Source organism: Pithys albifrons, chromosome 3 (assembly GCF_047495875.1).
Source record: "Pithys albifrons albifrons isolate INPA30051 chromosome 3, PitAlb_v1, whole genome shotgun sequence".
Lineage (NCBI taxonomy): Eukaryota > Metazoa > Chordata > Aves > Passeriformes > Thamnophilidae > Pithys > Pithys albifrons.
In genome coordinates, this window is record NC_092460.1 from 11,178,830 (window position 1) to 11,196,158 (window position 17,329).

The window sequence follows — 17,329 nt, forward strand, 5'->3', positions numbered from 1 at the left end:
GGGAATAAAGGAAAATGTGGACTGTCAGCAGAAGAATGAAATCATCTGGTTTTGATCCCTGCGCAGCCATCAGTCAGCTGATCCAGGCTGTAGGAGGAGGTAGTGAAACAATACAATTTTTTTTAATCTCCCTTGATTTTATTTTCCACTATATTAACTGCAGTTATGCTCACTCCTGACATCAGCCACTAGTTGTCCCCCAATAAACTAAATCTCAGGTTCATGTCAGTGCAGTGGGATGGGGGCTGAAGAAGGGCGCTGGAGTATGGGAGGTGGTGGGTGTCTGCCATGCAACACCTCACTGCCAGTGTGTTGGGGCCTCGGGGAGGTCTCAGCTGAACTGGGGAGGAAGGTCAGTCAGAAGTTCCCCCATTCCTGGGCACAGAGTGGTTTCTCTTTGCAGGCAAAGAAGGGGGTGTCACCATCTGTAGAGACAGATGGGAACAGGGGTTTGTTTTCAGGGGTAGTGAAAGTATTTATTTTTCTCTCCCTGCCAGCTTTCACTCACTGCCTCCATCCTAATACAGTAATTTTCCAGAAACTCTATGTGAGATGCAGCATCCTTACCAGGGACAAGTGAAGTGCCAGCCAGCAAACACAAGCTAGTCTGAAAAGCCTCCTTCAAGCGAGACATCACTTCCAAGGCATACTTGAAAACACATATTTTTTTTCCCCTTCAATGGAAGTCTATTTAATCCTCCAGCTGGTAAACAACCCAATCTGTGGTGCACAGCAAGCTCTGGATTGAAACCTCCTGATCACTGAAGCCCTATTTTGTTCCTCTGGAGGGGGGAAACTCAACAGCTTCACATAGGCCACAAGGGATGGGGCCAGCGGCTCCATAGCATGGAATACCCAGAGCACAGGCAAAGTGCCCACCATGCTCCCCAAAGGTGGGGTCAAGCAGAGCGGACAGTGGCACTCGGAGGAGGGGACCAGCTTGCCATTAACTGCTAAGACATGCTGAACTGTGGCAAAGCTCAACACTGCAGGAAGGGAAGGTATTCTCTCTCTTTTATCCTCGGGGTCATATCATAAATATGATGCTGCAAACATATGTATATGTAGATAAGCCAAATGCCTATTAAGTATTACAATCATAAACAAATATAATCACTTCATATATGTCACTTAAATATAATAATAAATACTCTTTAATTATTCTTGTAATACATACTTTATACACATATTCATATTACATGCAATGCATGTATTATCACCTATAAATATTTCAAGTATTTGCAATAATTCCATTACACATTATAGTATAATCATTATTTACATTATATATTTGTGTGCACATGAACATGCCAAAGTGAGGCTATTCTTGGGGCTTTTTGTATCCCTAGTGCTCTGATAGCTCCCCAGTAGCTCCCAAGACAAATTCCAGGACCAACCTGACTCATTTGGAGTTGCTTGGCCTCAAGTTCTTCAGCATGTCTGAGGCCAGGATGGGAACCCCCATGGTACCTGCTGCCTTTCAGAGGGCTGGGGCACATTAGTACCAGGCTCCTCCCTTCAGCAATGCCAGTACTTGCACTTATCCCAAGCACACTCATGCTGCAGTCACTCCATCTTGGCTCTGTGACACAGGCACTTTGTGACTCACAAGTCTAAATACTACTTCATATGGCAATGGCCATGCTTTGTTGCTTAAATTATTTATTTTAATAGGCACTTGATGAGGGAGGTTAGGAAGGGAGGGCTTAAATAGAGTTTGCAAGGTTATTCCTTCCCTGAGGCTGAGCCATGTGCAGTCATGGTGTTTAACTTGGACTTTTCCATTTATCTTTGGGCTTCCATTGCAAAGCTGGGGTGACCCTGGCAGTGCTGCCATGGCTGCCTTCTCTCTGCCAGGACAGTCCTCCTGTCCCAGCTCATCACTGCCAATGTGAGAACTCCAGCCTGGGCAGAAAACAGCACTGCCCAGTCAGCGTGATGCAGTGTCCGGCTCCACAGCAGGTGAGCTGCTGCATTGTGGGATAGGTGTCTAATGGCAGCCACACCCATTCAGGGGTCCATGCTCCTTTTGCCACGGTCAGTGAACATAACTGTGCTTTGGCAGCCACCAGCATTCTCACATGGCTTTGCTATGGGACTGTCCAGTCCTTGCCCACAGCTCAGCTGCTCCCAGCCAGGCCTCAGGTGTGGGACATCAATGGAGAGTAACCCCTAGGCACCAGCCCCATCAGAAGGTTTATTTCCCTCCAGAAACACCAAGTTGGGCTGGGGATTTTTGACAGTGTAAAGCTTGTATTTAAGGGCACCAAAAGAAGTCCATGTACAGGTAGAAATGCCCCTGCTGCCCTTGGTGTTAACCCTTTGCCCCTTCTCCAGGTGGCAGCAGTTGAGCTCAGTCCTGGTGAGATTGTTGATTCTGTCTTCACCTTGCTGCTCTTGGGGCTGCCTGAGAAGAGTCTTCACCTGCATTCATCATCAAACCCTGGCCTAAGCACAGTACAGAATGTGTAGTCCCACAGGCCCACTGCACCAAAGCCCCGTTGCCACTAAGACAAACACATCCTACAGGGCTGCATGTTGGTCACGTCTGAGATCCCAGAGGTGCATTTATGCCCTTGATCACCAGACCACTGCCTTCCTTCTGGGAACACTCCCCTGCTCCATACTCCTGATGGGCAGACACCAGGCATTCCCTTGTATTTCATGCCCTTTTTGCACATCAGGTGCCCCAATATTTCCACTTCCAAGTAGAGAAGTAAACCAAATCCAATTCCACTTCAGAGCTGGCTTAGGTCTCCTTGCTATTTTCTCCTCTAAAAAGAAATAGGAACACAGTGGAACAGTTGAAAAACCTACAAGCAATCAGGATCCCTTAGAGAAATTGTTCCCAGCACACGTACAGCGAATTACGTCGCCTGTAGTTGGGATCTTCGGTCGCACGAGGTCCTCCGAGCTCCGTCCTGCTCCCGTCCTCCAGCGCTTTCCATGGGACCGGGGAGGGGTCGGGCAGCGCCTGCCGGGAAGGCCGGAGCATCCTGGCCCCGCAGCATCCCCGGCCCCGCAGCATCCCGACCCTGACCCTGCAGCATCCCAACCCCACTCGGAGGGTCCCAGTCCCGGCTGTTCGGCTTTGGCACGGGCAGTGCGTTCCAAGCCCGGAAAACTCCTGCCTGGGGTGAAGGTGTTCACTTCAGAAATACAAAGTGGCCCTTTTCTGTTTGCACGGGCAGGTTTTGCTTTGGAAACTGAGATTTAGGCAGGGAGGAAGCCAAGGGTAGGACCTAAGTGGGTTGGATTGTGGATGCTCGTTGTTGCCCTTCCCTCACTTTCACACCAAAGAGAGCCCAAAGGGGCTTCCTGGACAGCCAGATGTTGCCTAAACAACCAGAAACAGCACAGCAGGGAGTAAGCCCATCTGTGCTTGCCACTCATTGTGCCACCAGCTCTTTACAGATATCTTCCAGGAACCATATTTAGGAAAAAAAAGAAAAAAGAAACCCATTCAAAAATCCATCCCTGTGTGACTCTGTATCTGCCCTCAAACTATGATTCATGACCAAAAGCAAAGAAAAGATCTTGTGGAGACTTGAACAATTACTTTTCCAAGCAGAGGCAGTGCTAAGCAAGGAAAAATGAGATTCCTGAGAAAGCAGGAGGAATGCACTCCAAGCCTGAATGCTGCCGATGAAATTTGTTGCATCATACAATCTGGTTTTGTGCTTTGTGTTTCAACTTGACAGGCAGATACTAAGATAGCACGAGAAAGGCCATTTCTGTGAGATCTCCAGTCCAGATTGGGAGAATCAATCAGACTGCCAGGATCACCAGCAGTCTCATTTACTTTTCTTTTCCATTGCTTTGCTAAACCCAATCTCTAAACAGAGCAAGCAAGGAGGGAGTGTCAGCATGTAAGTGCCAATCAGAGGCAGAGAGGAAAAAGGTTAAGATGTAACAGCTGAAAGTTGTTAGATGGAAACATTGTTTTTGAAAGAGCCTGAAAGCCCTACGGTTTTCTAAAACCTCCCATTGTATTGCACTAATAAGTCAAGTGTTTGCAGTCCAGCTAGCAGAGACACTCTACAGCATCTATTACCAGTGTGTTTATTTACAAAGGCAGCCACTGAGCTAAAGCTGAACAGAAAAGAGGGAAGACTGCAATATGGCTGTAAAGAAATATAGCTCCTTGGACCAGTTTTAATTTAAAATCCCAGGGCTACTTTTGTCATTTTCTTTTGTGTTCCACTTTTTTTCGTCAAGAAATGATTGTCCAAAGGCAGCCAGGCAAAGAGTTGTTTCCCTCTAGGTGTCCCTCTCCCCATTTTTATGCTCAAATTTTTTTCTCATATATGCACACACACACTTCTCTGCCTCCCAGTCCAGCATCACCTTTCCATAACTGTGGTGACTTCCCACATCCCAGCCCGGGATAAATATCTGTATTTATACAATATATATATATATATATATATATATATATATATATATATATATATATAAAACTCAAACCCATCCCAGTAACTCCCTTCTGGGTGCCCCAGTGCAATGGTGTGGGAAGCACCAGCCACACAAAGGAGCGGCACATGGTGGCAGGGGAAGAGAAGCCAGTGGGGTCCTGCCTGACCAGTGGAGCCATGGGCAGGACACCATGGATGATGAGCAGCCACTTGCACCCATGCTGTACACACAGCTTTACAAAACAGTTATCACCTGCTATTTCAAAAAAAACCCAGGAGATGTGGGGCCTGGATTTGACCAGAAATCCAGAGACATGCACAAACACAGAGACACTGAGCACTCTGCTGTTGGAGTCAGGAGAAAAGTACTGTGGATCTGCTGCAAAGCTCTCCTCTCTCTCTTCGGTGTATTTTACATTCAAACTGAGAGCATGTGGAAGGAGAGGAACAAAAACGCCCTCTGGGTATTGCCAGAGAGAAATGTGTGGTCAGAGTAATATACGTCTGCCTTCCTTAGCAGTTGGGGATGTTGGGGGAAGTGGGACAAGGACGGAGGGGAAGAAGGCAAAAAGAAAATCTGGGAGCAATTTTAAACAAAAGGAAAAAATTACATTAAATTATTGCTTTATTTCTGGTTCTATGCAAGTCTCTGACACGCTCCACCCTGACCCCTGAGACACCATGTCTGCCCCTAAACAGCCCAGTAAGAAGGAGAAAGACCTGAAGGGATCCTGCCCAAAAAAGTAGCCTTCCCAAGACTTGGATCTACAGAGGAGTCTCTGAGTTAAAAGAAAGTCCCTAGTCAAGGCAAGCCCTCCTACCCAGCAGTGTGTAGTCCCAACACCATTCCCTGCCGATACTGAAGGGTGGGAGGGAAAGGGAAGGAAAAGATCCAGCCTCAGTGTTTTGAGAGGTGTCCTCCTTCCAGACCACTCAAGAACAAGGTATCAAGATGTGGAGCAGACCCTAACAAGAGGGCACATGGAAGAAGTCAGCCAAGAGATGAGCACAAGGTGGGAGGAGAGGAATTGTGGCAAGATGAGAGTTATCCAGCTCTCCCTCACCTCTCCCCACCAGCCCCTGCCTCATCGGATGCGGAGATATGAGGGGATGGAGTAATTGAAGAGCAAGTAGTCCATTTTGTATAAATTAAAGAGTCTCCTTTGGTAGAAGGGGCTAATGTTCTGGAAGAACCGGGCTGTCATGTCATCTGTTGTCCTGCTGGTCTTGGGTGAAGCTGGGAACTTGATGCTTGTGTCAGCCCCAACCAGCTGGAGGATGTAGTTGGCATCTTCAGCCAAGGTCTCATACTTGCCCACCACATCGTATTGGATGATGCAGGGGTGGCAGAGCGAGTGCACCCGCTCCCAGTGTTCGTTGAAGGGCCCCTCCTGCTGCGTCCGTGGATCCAGCAGGTAGTAGACAAACTCCTCAAAGCGCACGTCATCCCCGCGCTCCAGGGCCTCGTCACTGGGCTCCTGCCGGTGCCGCCGGATGATCTTGGTCCCGTAATGCTTGTGGAAGGCTGTGTTGTAACTGAGGGTGAACTTGTTGCGGTACGCTGAGACCAGGCGCTCAAAGGGTTCCCGCACAAAGATGAACTTGAGGTAGCTGCGCAGACGGTAGTTGATCTCGGGAACGCTGTACTCGGAGAGGGTGCGCAGGTTGGATGGGACATGGGCCTCATTGGCAGGGATTTCCAGTGGGTCCTGGTATTTGCCTTGCCCTGTCAGGACCATCATCACCCGTTTCCAGTTAGTGCAGGCCACTTTGGGCACATAGCAGTAGAGCAGCCCATGCGTGTCATCCACCACCAAATGTCGCAAGTCATCCCGCTGCAGGAGCCGCCGCTTGCGGGTGTAACGGTTGCAGACGTTACTCAATAACTCCCGTCTCTGATGGTGAACCACCTGCAGTGTTGACTGCTCAGACTGGGGAGAAAAAAACCAACAGAGATGGTCACCAGCTTGCCCAAGATAACTGTGGCCTAAACACAACACTTGCCCCACAACTGTCCCCATTTCCTCCACTTTCTTGGGTTTGGCAGTCCCTCATGTAGGATTTTTGGGGACAACATTGACTTTGAACACAACTTGATTTGGTGCATTTAATCCTGGGACAAGCTAGGGGCAAAAGAGAGGACAAAATGTGAAGAAAAGCTGGGTGAAGAGACAAGTCAAAGGGGGTAAGGGAAGAACAGGTGGTGCAGAGAGGGTCAATAATGGGGTATTTTTTAAAAGCACTCCCCCCCCCACTGGGCTAATGTATTCTCCCTTACACGTGTCCAGGGACATGCATGGCCCCGGGGCAGACAGTGCATCCCATTTGCTGGCACAGGACCCTTCCTGCTGCTATGGGGCATTGTACACACGTTCAGCTATACATGATGGAAATGTGGGTGTGCTGCCAAGGGAAGGCAGAGGAAAATGGTCTTTAATACTGACAGTCCAACCCTGGGGAGCAGGCGGGGAGCTGGAGGTGGCAGGGCATGATGGAGAGGAGCAAGGGGCTGCTGTAGGTGGTGGTGGGGCCCCTCCTGAGGGCTTTGGGTTCCTTCTCCTGAGGTACTTTTTACATACAGACCAGTCCAATGCCTCAGCTCTGGTCACAGTTTCCTTTGGCTACAGGGATGAGGAATTGATACGAAGCCATTTATCCCTTTTGACTCTTACATCAAGGCCTGGCAGCTGTTGCGCTGGCTTCCTGGAGCCCAAAGCCCACTAACCCCTGCCCCAGCTGAAACCCCCTTTCAGATTTGGGGATGTGACCTTTCCTGTCATAGTTTTCATCAGAAATCCCAAAATTTCATTCAAACATCTGAAAAAGGAAACAATTTTGAGGAATTCAGAAGGGGAAGGTCCCCTCCTTCTCCTGCCCACTCACTCCCCATTTTGCTCACAAGGGTTGGGAAGTTTCATGTTTATCCTTGCTGGGAACATCTAACAGTCCTGTCTGGGAGAGGACCACTGATGGCACGCCTGCCAGCCTGGGGCAGCTCTAACCCCAAGGGGCTCTTGCTCTTGATGCCATGCAATTCCTGCCATGTCTCAAGACAAAGGTGGGGCCCTCTTTGGGGTTGTGAAGACAGTCCTTCCAATGTCACAAGGTACCACAGCAAATAGCTCTGCCACCCACAGAGACATGGCAACCTCTCTGATGAGGGCAAGGGCAGGCCATGTCCTTGGTCTCTACATCCTTGCTGCTGACAGCTGTCACTGCCTAGCCATTGGGATACTGAGACAAACTGCCCAGCCTATGAATGATCCAGTAGACTTGTCCCCTTCACAGAGGACTAACATCTGGGCAAAAAGCTTCTCCTGAAAGGGATGAACTACACTCAGACCATTTTGGATCTCATTTCCACAAAAGAAATAACCTTGTCTGGGTCACCTTAGTGACCACTTTCTCCAGGAACTCGCATGGGCAGTAATCTGAGACAGAAACAGGACAAGCATCCCATCCCTGCTCCTTCCAATAGGAAGATGACAAGGGAAAATGCTCAGATGGAGGAAATACAGGTGAACAGATGCTAACTGCCACCCAGACATGACGCTGACATTGTTGGTTACTTAGCTGTGAAGAAGACATAGCACCTAGGGAGGTGATAACCACAGCTGAAGAGGCATTCTTATGGTACAACACCTTGTGACACAGCAAAGCTTTTCAATAGAAATTTCTTTTGTTTGGAGCCTCCCTGTCACCTTTAAAAATCGGAAACCCTTTTTGCAAGGGCTTAACAAAAAGAAGCATTTTAATAATGTGATTCTTTTTTAGATGTTTTCTCCTGCACTTGCATAATTCAAAACTATTGGACCAGAGAGACAGACAGACACTGTCTGCAGGCATGGCAACAAATAAAAGTGACTACTTTTCAATAGCCGCCCATTGGAATAAGTGCATGTCTTGCAGTAATTTCAGAGCAAAATTGCTCCCTTCATTTCCTTCTCTTTAAAAGCCAGGAAAATGAAGTATCACTTTTAAGGAAATAACACCATGACATCCCAGCAGCATTAAGGTTTGCCAGCACCGTGGCCAAGGAAGTCTGTATTTGCCATTTTTCAGAGAGTAAATGTACTTTGGCTGCTTATAGGTATAAAAGCATCAACCTCAACAGTAACACAAAGCATCACATGTGGAGAGGAGATCTGGCTGCACTGGGCACTGCTGATGGGCAGTGGGGAGGCAGCAGGGATGGCAGCCCACTGCAAGGACCACAATCTCACCATCCGCTTACCTGGTAATTGTCATACAGGGCCTGGAGCGGGCTGCGACCAGCCTTCCCCTGCCAGGTGGATTTCATGACACCATCTTCTGAGGCTGGAAAAGGAGAGAGAAAAATCTGTGGGCTTGGAAGGGTCTGCTTCCCTCATCTTCTCTGGAGATGCTCAAGTTGGGATAAGGCAACATCCCCTCAAAATAGACAAATCCATCTGGCTCCAGAAGTGATGCTCAAGCAATGCTTGTCCCTCCCTCTCTTACATTTTAACAAAATCTTCAAGTAGGATTCAAAAGATCCAGACCTAATCTTTAACAAATAAAATAACTTAAATAAAGGTAACATCTTATTACATTTTTAAGAGCAACTGGGAACAGTTTGATCCATATACATTTGGGAAATGCCACTGTGTGCAGGCTGCATTGTTGAGGGAATGACCCGGGAGACAGTACTTCAACCAGCATCCCTGTGGCCCTGTGAGGGATGAGATGGCATCTGTGCTTGGCACAGGTAAGGAGGCAGATCCAATATCAACAGCTCTGTGCTGAGCCCCCACAGGCTCAGAGTTTGCACTTTCAGGCTCAGAGACATAGACAGTAAGAGAAAAATTGGTCAAGTGCTTTATCTGACTGGCAAATCAATTTAAGTTCTTAATTGGTTTTTTTCTTTTTCCCTTTAAACCACCACCATCTCCTCCAGTGTTTGAAGCTGAAGACAGACACCTAAGCAATCGTTGCCACTTCCCTGCCCTGTAGATCATCTGTTTTAGTTTCAGAGGTCTGTTTGCAGCAGCACCAAACCCAAGGCTGGATCTGGCCAGTCATGAATGTGGCACTGGATACCCAGTTCATGACAGCTGCTCAAGTTCTCATGCTCATAAATTATACAGGATGCAACCACCTTCCAGGCTACGAAGCATCTGCTTCAGCTGCCATCCCTTGGCCCCAGGGACCTGTTTCCAGCACAGCGTGGGCAGAACCATGTGACTGGATATCCCAAACCTGATGCAGGGAGCCAGCTGTGGCAGAGGCAGAGGTTCTCACTTGCAGTAATACCTGCAAGCAGCTGCCCACCACTCACTCTCTGCTTCTTGTCTCTGACCCTCCCTGTTGGCAGCTTCCATGGAAGAAATTACACCACGGGTTTTAAAACAGAAGATGATGTTATTACTGAAGGGGATGATAGGAACCATTGTTCAGGAGATTGTGGCCTGGGAAGGTCTTCCAGTCCTCCAAGTTCCTAGGAAAAGCATGTGGCACAAGACATTTCTGGCAACATGAATGTTTCTAACAGAAGCTTTTTGCATGACAGTTTGGGGCTCTGGATCTTTTCATTCACTGACCATCACCAAACAAAACCAAATTTGTTACACAAGCCCCAGATGGCATCTGTATAACCAAAATAACCAGAAGGAAAAATCCAGATCCCATCTCAATTTTCATGTGCTTGTATTTTGCTTAAATGAAAACTGCTCCAAAGCACAGTCACCAGGGTCTAAGCTAAACATTATTCATTCCTGGAGCTGTAATTAGGAGGAAGTGACTGCCTGACCTCACAAGATTTCATCAGCAGTGCCTGAACACTTACATGTCCGTGGCAAATGACACTTCCTGCAGCACTGGATTAATCAAGATGTGACTCAATGAGAAGGTACAGTTTCCTTCTCAATCTCCTGTATCAGTTACCCCATAGGAGGGTGAAATGGCATCTATGCTAATAAGAAATAAGCAGTAAATCCAACGTACAGTATTGGGCTGAGATGCTTGTCCCAGAGGGGTCCCATTTCACATTTCCAGGCTCAGCCCTCTGTGAATGACAGGCAATGAAATCAGCCTTGAAAACTCAACTTGCTGCAGCTCAAATCTGCAAGCAGAGACCACTAGTCTTGAGTCTCTTTCCTAGCTGGGGCTGTAAACTTCTGTTCAATGTAGAAGTGTGACTCCACTGTGGGCTGCCTGCAGTGCCCTGCACCGCAGCAGACACTGGTCCTATATTTAGTAAAAACAATGTGGAGGCGTTTGTTTTCGAGATTAACACGTGCATCAGCCAGAACCTTTCTCACCAGGACAGAAACAAACCCCAGATGGTTCAGGCCGACATAAAACTGCTAGAAATGCAAATAGCTTGTGCTGGTGCTGTGCAGGGGGTGTGGAAACTTCCCAGGGAAAGGCTTCAGTGCCTAGTGCAGCGTCAGGTCATGGCCCTGGAGGAGCACTGGCTCGGCAGGAGGCTCTTTGGGCTGAACAAAAGACAAATCTGCAGTAAAGTGGGTAGGGAGCAGAGGTCGGGCAGGTCACATCCATGCTCTGACCTTTCCGTCCTCTTTTTTTCACAGGAACTAGCCCGACCAGCGGCTGCTGCCCTTTGCAGGACTCCTGCCAACAGTCCCAGCAGAAACGCTGCAAAATGGATTTCCTTCAGCCTTTCCCCAGTGCAAGATCTGCCAGAGAACAAGGCATCTTAGTTACTGCAAACCCTCTGGGATCCCCATTATGCTCTTGCTCTCCAGGGTTCCAGAAAAAAAAAAAAAAGAAGAAGAGGAAAAAACCTCAGAAAAATCCCCAGCCACGCTGCTCCCATGCAGCTGGAGGAGGCTGAGAATGCTGAGCTGGCAGGGGCAAGACGCCGGCACTGCACACTCACTGCATCCTGACGGCTTGTGCACACCAAAGCGATGACACCATCCCTACCGGGGCACTGCCAAACCTTTCAGAGCAAGTGTCTGGCCCAGCAGCAGGTTGGGCCACTGCAGGAAGTCTCCCACCACAGAAACTGTCTGCTCGCACTACAGGCAGCGTCCCAAGGAGAAAAGCAAGCAAACGGGATCCTGACTGGGCCAAGACAATGACTTGTGAAGCCAGTGTTAAAGCTCTGTGGCAGAGGGGGAGATGCAGCTGCAGCCCTGCACAGCTCCATGAGGCACCAGTGCATGATGGAGGTGGCAGCTCCTGTGTGTGTCCTGTGGGACCACTGTCCATTTTCAGTGTGTGGGTCCCATGGGACCAGTGTTCATTCTTGGTGTGTGTCCCATGGGACCAGAGTGTCCATTCTCGGTGTATGTGTCCCACAGGACCAGTGTCCATTCTCAGTGTGTGTGTCCCATGGGACCAGAGCGTCTGTTCTCAGTGGGGCTGGGTGAGAGTGGCTGCAGGTATCTGTGGCTGGCAATGTGTGTGTGAACAGAGACAAGCCCTGGCTGTCTGTGTCCAAAGTATTCCTTACCGTCACAGTGGTAAGCAGGCCAGGGCTGCTGCAACCCTCTTGACCCAGCAGCAGGATGTAGATGGTGATTTAACAGAGTTCAGCCCCACTAAGATAGGGCTTTGCCACCTAACACAGCTCTGCCCCATGACCCCAAGCTGTGCCATCCCCTGTTCCCTAACCCTCAGCCCCAGCACCTTGTAGCATGACTGTCCTCTCCCAGTCCTCCCCCATCACCAGACCCCAGGGCCTCACCATGCAGCTCTATGAACACAGCTTGGCCCTAAGATGAACACAAACCCCCACTTCCCGGGCTGTCCCATCCCAACCACCTTATGCAATCTCACAGCTTGTTCCCATCCTGGGGTCTCTCCGCATTTTGGGACTCCAGTTTGGGAAGGCCAAGGAATTCTGAAATAAATGACAGTGTTGAGGAGGGAGTGCCATCTGAGTAAATCAACTGTTTGTACTGCATTTTGGCACCATGGCCCTGAGTACAGCAGGATATTCCATCATGGAGGAGCTGCCAAGATCTTCACCTCCTGGCTTTTCTCCTGACTTTACAGCTTGTTACTGAGGTTCCCAGATTCTACCACATGCAGTGGTAATGCTTGGAAATTTATCATTGCCACAATTGCATCTGAAAGCAGGGATATCACTTAGCCAAGGTGCATTAGCTTTCTAAAGGGGACAAAACATCAACCCTTGGCAGCTGCTGGATCACTATTTGGGTAAGATGTATCAAAATAGTGCATATCCGTGATCCAAATCCAAAATGTTTTTCACAGAGACAAGCAGAAGGAAGGATCACATTTGCCCATTGCACTTTCAACATGTGAGGCAAGGGAATAGAGATGATGCAGAGCAAGAGAACAAAACTCCCATGCTAAGGCAGAGACTCTGACCAGAAATGACTGAATGAGATAAGCCTGAAAGAGAGCTCAGGCACATTCTTGCATCGCCTCTTGGATCTTAAAAAGGCATCACCCTTCTGCCCTTCTTCCTCCCTCCTTTCACTTTGCAGCCCAGATTTTAGTGCCGTCCCATCATGACCAGAGTTATTCCCTTGTAGCATGACATCAACACTGCACCAGGATCTAGGGTTTCAATGACTTACCAGCTCTCCTTGGAAAAGGGAACAGATTTTAAAGCCGTGACTATTTAGGTGTCCTAGCTGATTGCCAAGACAGCCAGACATGTGTGAAGTGAGGAAAAGACTGGATCGTGCCCATTCCAGACTTCTGGAAGCACCAGTGAAAGAATTAGCTGTTTTGGCTGCAGAGATCCTGAAGAAGGGAGGGATGATCTCTGCAATCACAACAGCAAATCCAGGGCCTGAGTTGAAGAGTTTGGCCAAGAGACAGGATTCAGGCAGCGACAAGTCTGCTAGGCTGACATCAGCATTACCCAGGCTTTAGAAAACAGTCTGAAGGAAAGAAAACAATTAAAATATGTGGGTGCAACTGGATAATAAATAACTGGGAACATAAATCAACATGGCATTTACCAAACACAGCTCATACCCAGGCAACCTTGCCTGTGAATAAAATAAACTCTTTCTGTAGATCAAGCCTATATGTCAGATCTTCCTCCAGATACACACAGTGCATGAGATATGACAGTGGAAGATGAAGTTTAAAAGGTGAACTGTAAAGGACATGGGCAACTAGAAAGAAGGTGCCACTTAAATGAGAAATACTGGGCAGAGGGCAGATTTCTAGTAAAGTATCACCCAGACTGGCTTTGAGATTAAACTTCAGAAAGGACTTGACACAAAAATAGAAAGATTCTGATGATTGACAAAGCATTGAGAAAGGCTGCCATGTCAGGGAAAGACTGAAACACCAACAGGGAAACTCAAGTTCATCCTGGACTAGAGGAGTGGAAATTTAATAGGATTTAATTTCACAATGTTGGAATTCAGGCATGTCTGCTACTTTGCTGCTGAAAGTGGCAGGAGGTCCCAGATGCATTAGTTCTGGGCTATCAGCTGCCAGCGTGACAGTTATAAAAAAAGGCAAATGAAGTCCTGAAGTATATGCCGTAGCAGCAAAAAAAGCATGAATACTATTATCCACAGCATTGGTGACCCTCACCTGCAGCACTGTCAGGTCTTCTCTCCTGGGACAAAGGCAGATCCAAAGCTGCTGAGAAGGGCTATCAGGTGACCAGATGATTCCAAGACTTGCTGCCACATGGGAGGCTGCAAGGGTTGGATATGTGTATGAGCTGAGCTGGGATGTGATTATGCTCTGGGAACAGGCCAGCAGAGAATGACGGGAGGTGTTTCACATGCACAACATCTTCATGCCCACTTACTCAGGAGCCAGACAGGAAGAGGTTTGGAAACCCCAGATCAGAGGGAGCCAGTGGCTGAGATGTAACAGAAGGAATCCCAATTCATTCTGGGCTAGAGGATGAAGCTTTCAGGCATTTTCCAGGCTGCACCCCAGGGCCATGAGGAGGAAAAACCCCACTTGTGGGCTCCAATACAAAACAGTGGAGAGGGTTAAAACCTGGAGGAGATTCAATGGTCTCCAGGGAAGGGAAGTGAAGAGACAGCACATGTGCTTGCACATGAGCAGGCACCCCAGAGACCCTGAGGAGCTAATACTGACCCCACCACTGCCTCCCAGTGCTGTCTCACAGCCCCAGCTTTGCTTCCTGTTGTGTCTGTGCAAAACCTAAAAAAAGAGAAAAAATAATCGTGGTGCCTAAAATGATCAGTGTTAATTACAGCCTGCAACTGCCAGTGGGTGAGTGGAATAGGTGGTTTTTGTTCTGTAGGAAGATTCAGTACTCAGAGCAGACCCTCTTGGAAGAGGATGTTCCCTCTCAGACCGAATAAAAGCTCTGAACCTGGAGGAGGTGCTATTTTTGATGGATTCTGACCAAAACATAGGAAAAGGTATTGTTGACAGGAACTGTCTGCCTAGAACACACAGCATATGTGTGTAGTTGAACTGAATTCATAGAAGGAAGAGTTTACAGTGGGAAACAAAGAACTGTCTTAACTCTTTTTATCAGAAGGGGAAACAACACCCAGAGCTCTGACGTAAAGGGATTAACACTTGCTTTAAGTCAGTTACTAGAAGAAACAGAAATTAAGACCTGGATCTCTTTGTGGGCACAGAAATGAGCTTCTCCAAACCTTGCTGACTCCTCTCCAGCACCTGTCACAGATGATGAGTGAGTGCTTCAGCCATAGCAGTGATGGCTCACTCATCCCTGATTGCAGAAACTCAGCCCTGCTTCGTGAAGACAGGCTCCTCACTATTAAAATAATGCACCCAAGAGACACAGAGAAGAATCATGCCATGTAATTTATGAGAGGATATTATGACTGTGTTAGGCAAAGCCAAACCTTAGCTGCAACCACTGACTGTTGAATCTGTCCAATTTTCAATTTTAACATCCAAGTAGGATGAAAAAAAAAAAAAAGAGAGAGAAGGAAAAAGAAAACACAGCTTGGCAGTAGCAGGCAGTTCCTTCAGTCTGAGTTCAGTTTTCCCACCTGGTTTGATAGCAAAGCCTGGGACATGCAGCTGGACACATCAACTGTGTGAGGACAGTCTAGGGCACGGAAGCCAAGAAATCCCATGTGGAAGCAGTAGTCTAACCCCTGGGCAGTGGCCAATGGTCCCTGTGAAAAGCCCTGCTTGGAAGGATCAGAACCATTGGGTCAAACAGTGCTGCTTCAAGAAAGCAGTTTAATTCTAGGAAGGTCAGTTTTCAAGCTTGGTGTCCTAAAGGTGGAGAACAAATTTCCCTAATTTCTACCTAAGCACAAGGGCTGATTGTTGTTTGTTGTTTTGTTTTTTTTTTTAAAGACAAAACAAGGGTGATGTGGGAATCCAAACACTAAAATTCCACAGAGAATTCCAGATCCACTGGCTTAACGTAGTGGAAGCAAGTGACCTCTCTTTGATGGACAAGATGACCGAATAAGTGACCATTTGTTTTCTCACATGCTACACTTGGCTGTGAAGAACTGCAATAATTCTGGCATTCACAGAACCATGGGAGGACCTCTGTGAATTAAAACTAGAGCTCACTCCTATTTTAATTCTTACTTAGAGGTTTAGATTTGGAAATGGAAATTTTTGGCTCCAAAATCAAGTAAAAATTTTGGCTTCAAAGAGGCAATAAAATTTCCTTAGATTCTCATGACAGCTGATCACGGAATGGCAAAAAGTAATGAGCCCTATGGAGAACAATTAGAAGGCATGTTTTCTGGTCTTTTCCCCAGGCTTCTCCTGTGCAAAGCACTGCTCCTCAGGAAGAGGAGAGCTCAGATATCAACCTGTGACAGCCCTCCACCTTGCACAGCTTCCACGTGGCAGTGAACATATCCCTTTGGAGCAAACACTGTGCTTGACCTGTTCTGTTCATCCTGGGACTGTGCCAGTGAGTGGTGAGCAGGAGGAGTGATGGAAGGGAACTGGCATCAACTCACAAACTCTGTAACTCTAGCATTTACAATACAAACGTGCATTTCTTCTTCCAGCCCAACATTCTCTGTAGCTCAGGAAATGCCCCTGTGGCCCTTCCCACCTTTGCTTCTCTTTTATGGTGTTTTTCTCCCCAGTTACGGCTTGTTCAGCCTGTTCTGCCTCATGACAATGTCCTTTTACAGAGGCTCAGCACAGACATAGGATCACCCATTCCCATGAGCAGGTGAGCAGTGGGTGGCTCTCCTGTACAGGAGGTTATGTGGACACAGGTAACAGGTTGCCACCTAACACAGCTCCAGGCAGTGTCATCACAGGCAGACCCACAGCTGGCCACCTCCAATATTTTCCTTTCTGATGAACAAGCCAGCAATACATAACTCAGGCTATTACTGACGGCCCGCCCTCAGCTCTGCAGGCCAAGCCTCAGTGAGGGCTGGCTGCTCTGCATGACTCTCTGCTGAGGTACAGGCGGCACAGAGTCTGTTGGAGATGTCTGCCTCGCCTCTCTTGTTAGGGAAAGGGAATATTCTCCATTCTACATCAGACTTTTCCCTTCCAGTTCTCCTCCTGTTGCTTTACAACCAGCTGACAACCTGGAGCATCCTGGGGAGCAGCAGGACCTTTCCCTTGCTTGCTCCAGAGTGTTTTCAGACATTAGAGCAGAGCAAGGGACAGGACACTGCTGAGCTGACTAGCTGTGGATGGCTGCAAGAACTGCACAAGTGCCCATGTATCTGTACCAGGACCCAATTAATGCCCTGATCCTGTACACCTACCCCTGTAGGGATAGGCAGTGGGAGCATTAGGAACAGGACCTCTAAGGGGAACCCAAGGTCTGTAGCTGGTTATACCTTGGCAAGGGTCCTGGAGCAGGTCCTTCCCACCAAACCCATCCAGGCTAATGCAGCATATCAGAACAGCAGGACTGTTGCCTTTGTGATTCTGCTCCCTTGAGCAGATCAGCATCCATCATATGATTTAGTGGCATTCCTCCATGGCACCAGCTGAGCCGCAGCCCTCAGGAACTGACATGGCACCAGGAA

General features: G+C 48.1%; 1 protein-coding gene across 5 annotated transcripts in view; it reads right to left on the reverse strand.

Moving 5' to 3' along the window:
• Window positions 1-4,472: 4,472 nt before the first annotated feature.
• Window positions 4,473-17,329, reverse strand: part of CHST13 (carbohydrate sulfotransferase 13) — a 31,616-nt gene continuing 18,759 nt past the window's right edge. For 3 of the 5 annotated variants that reach the window (XM_071549706.1, XM_071549703.1, XM_071549704.1), the window contains exons 2-3: window positions 8,650-8,732; window positions 4,473-6,346 (exon numbers count right to left, since the gene is read on the reverse strand). In XM_071549706.1, the coding sequence (XP_071405807.1) occupies window positions 5,501-6,346; window positions 8,650-8,715 (912 nt within the window). In that variant the 5' untranslated portion in view covers window positions 8,716-8,732 and the 3' untranslated portion in view covers window positions 4,473-5,500. Of the gene's footprint in view, window positions 6,347-8,649; window positions 8,733-12,949; window positions 13,011-13,928; window positions 14,034-17,329 lie in introns of those variants that run through there. The other 2 variants (XM_071549707.1, XM_071549708.1) reach the window with 2 other exon arrangements.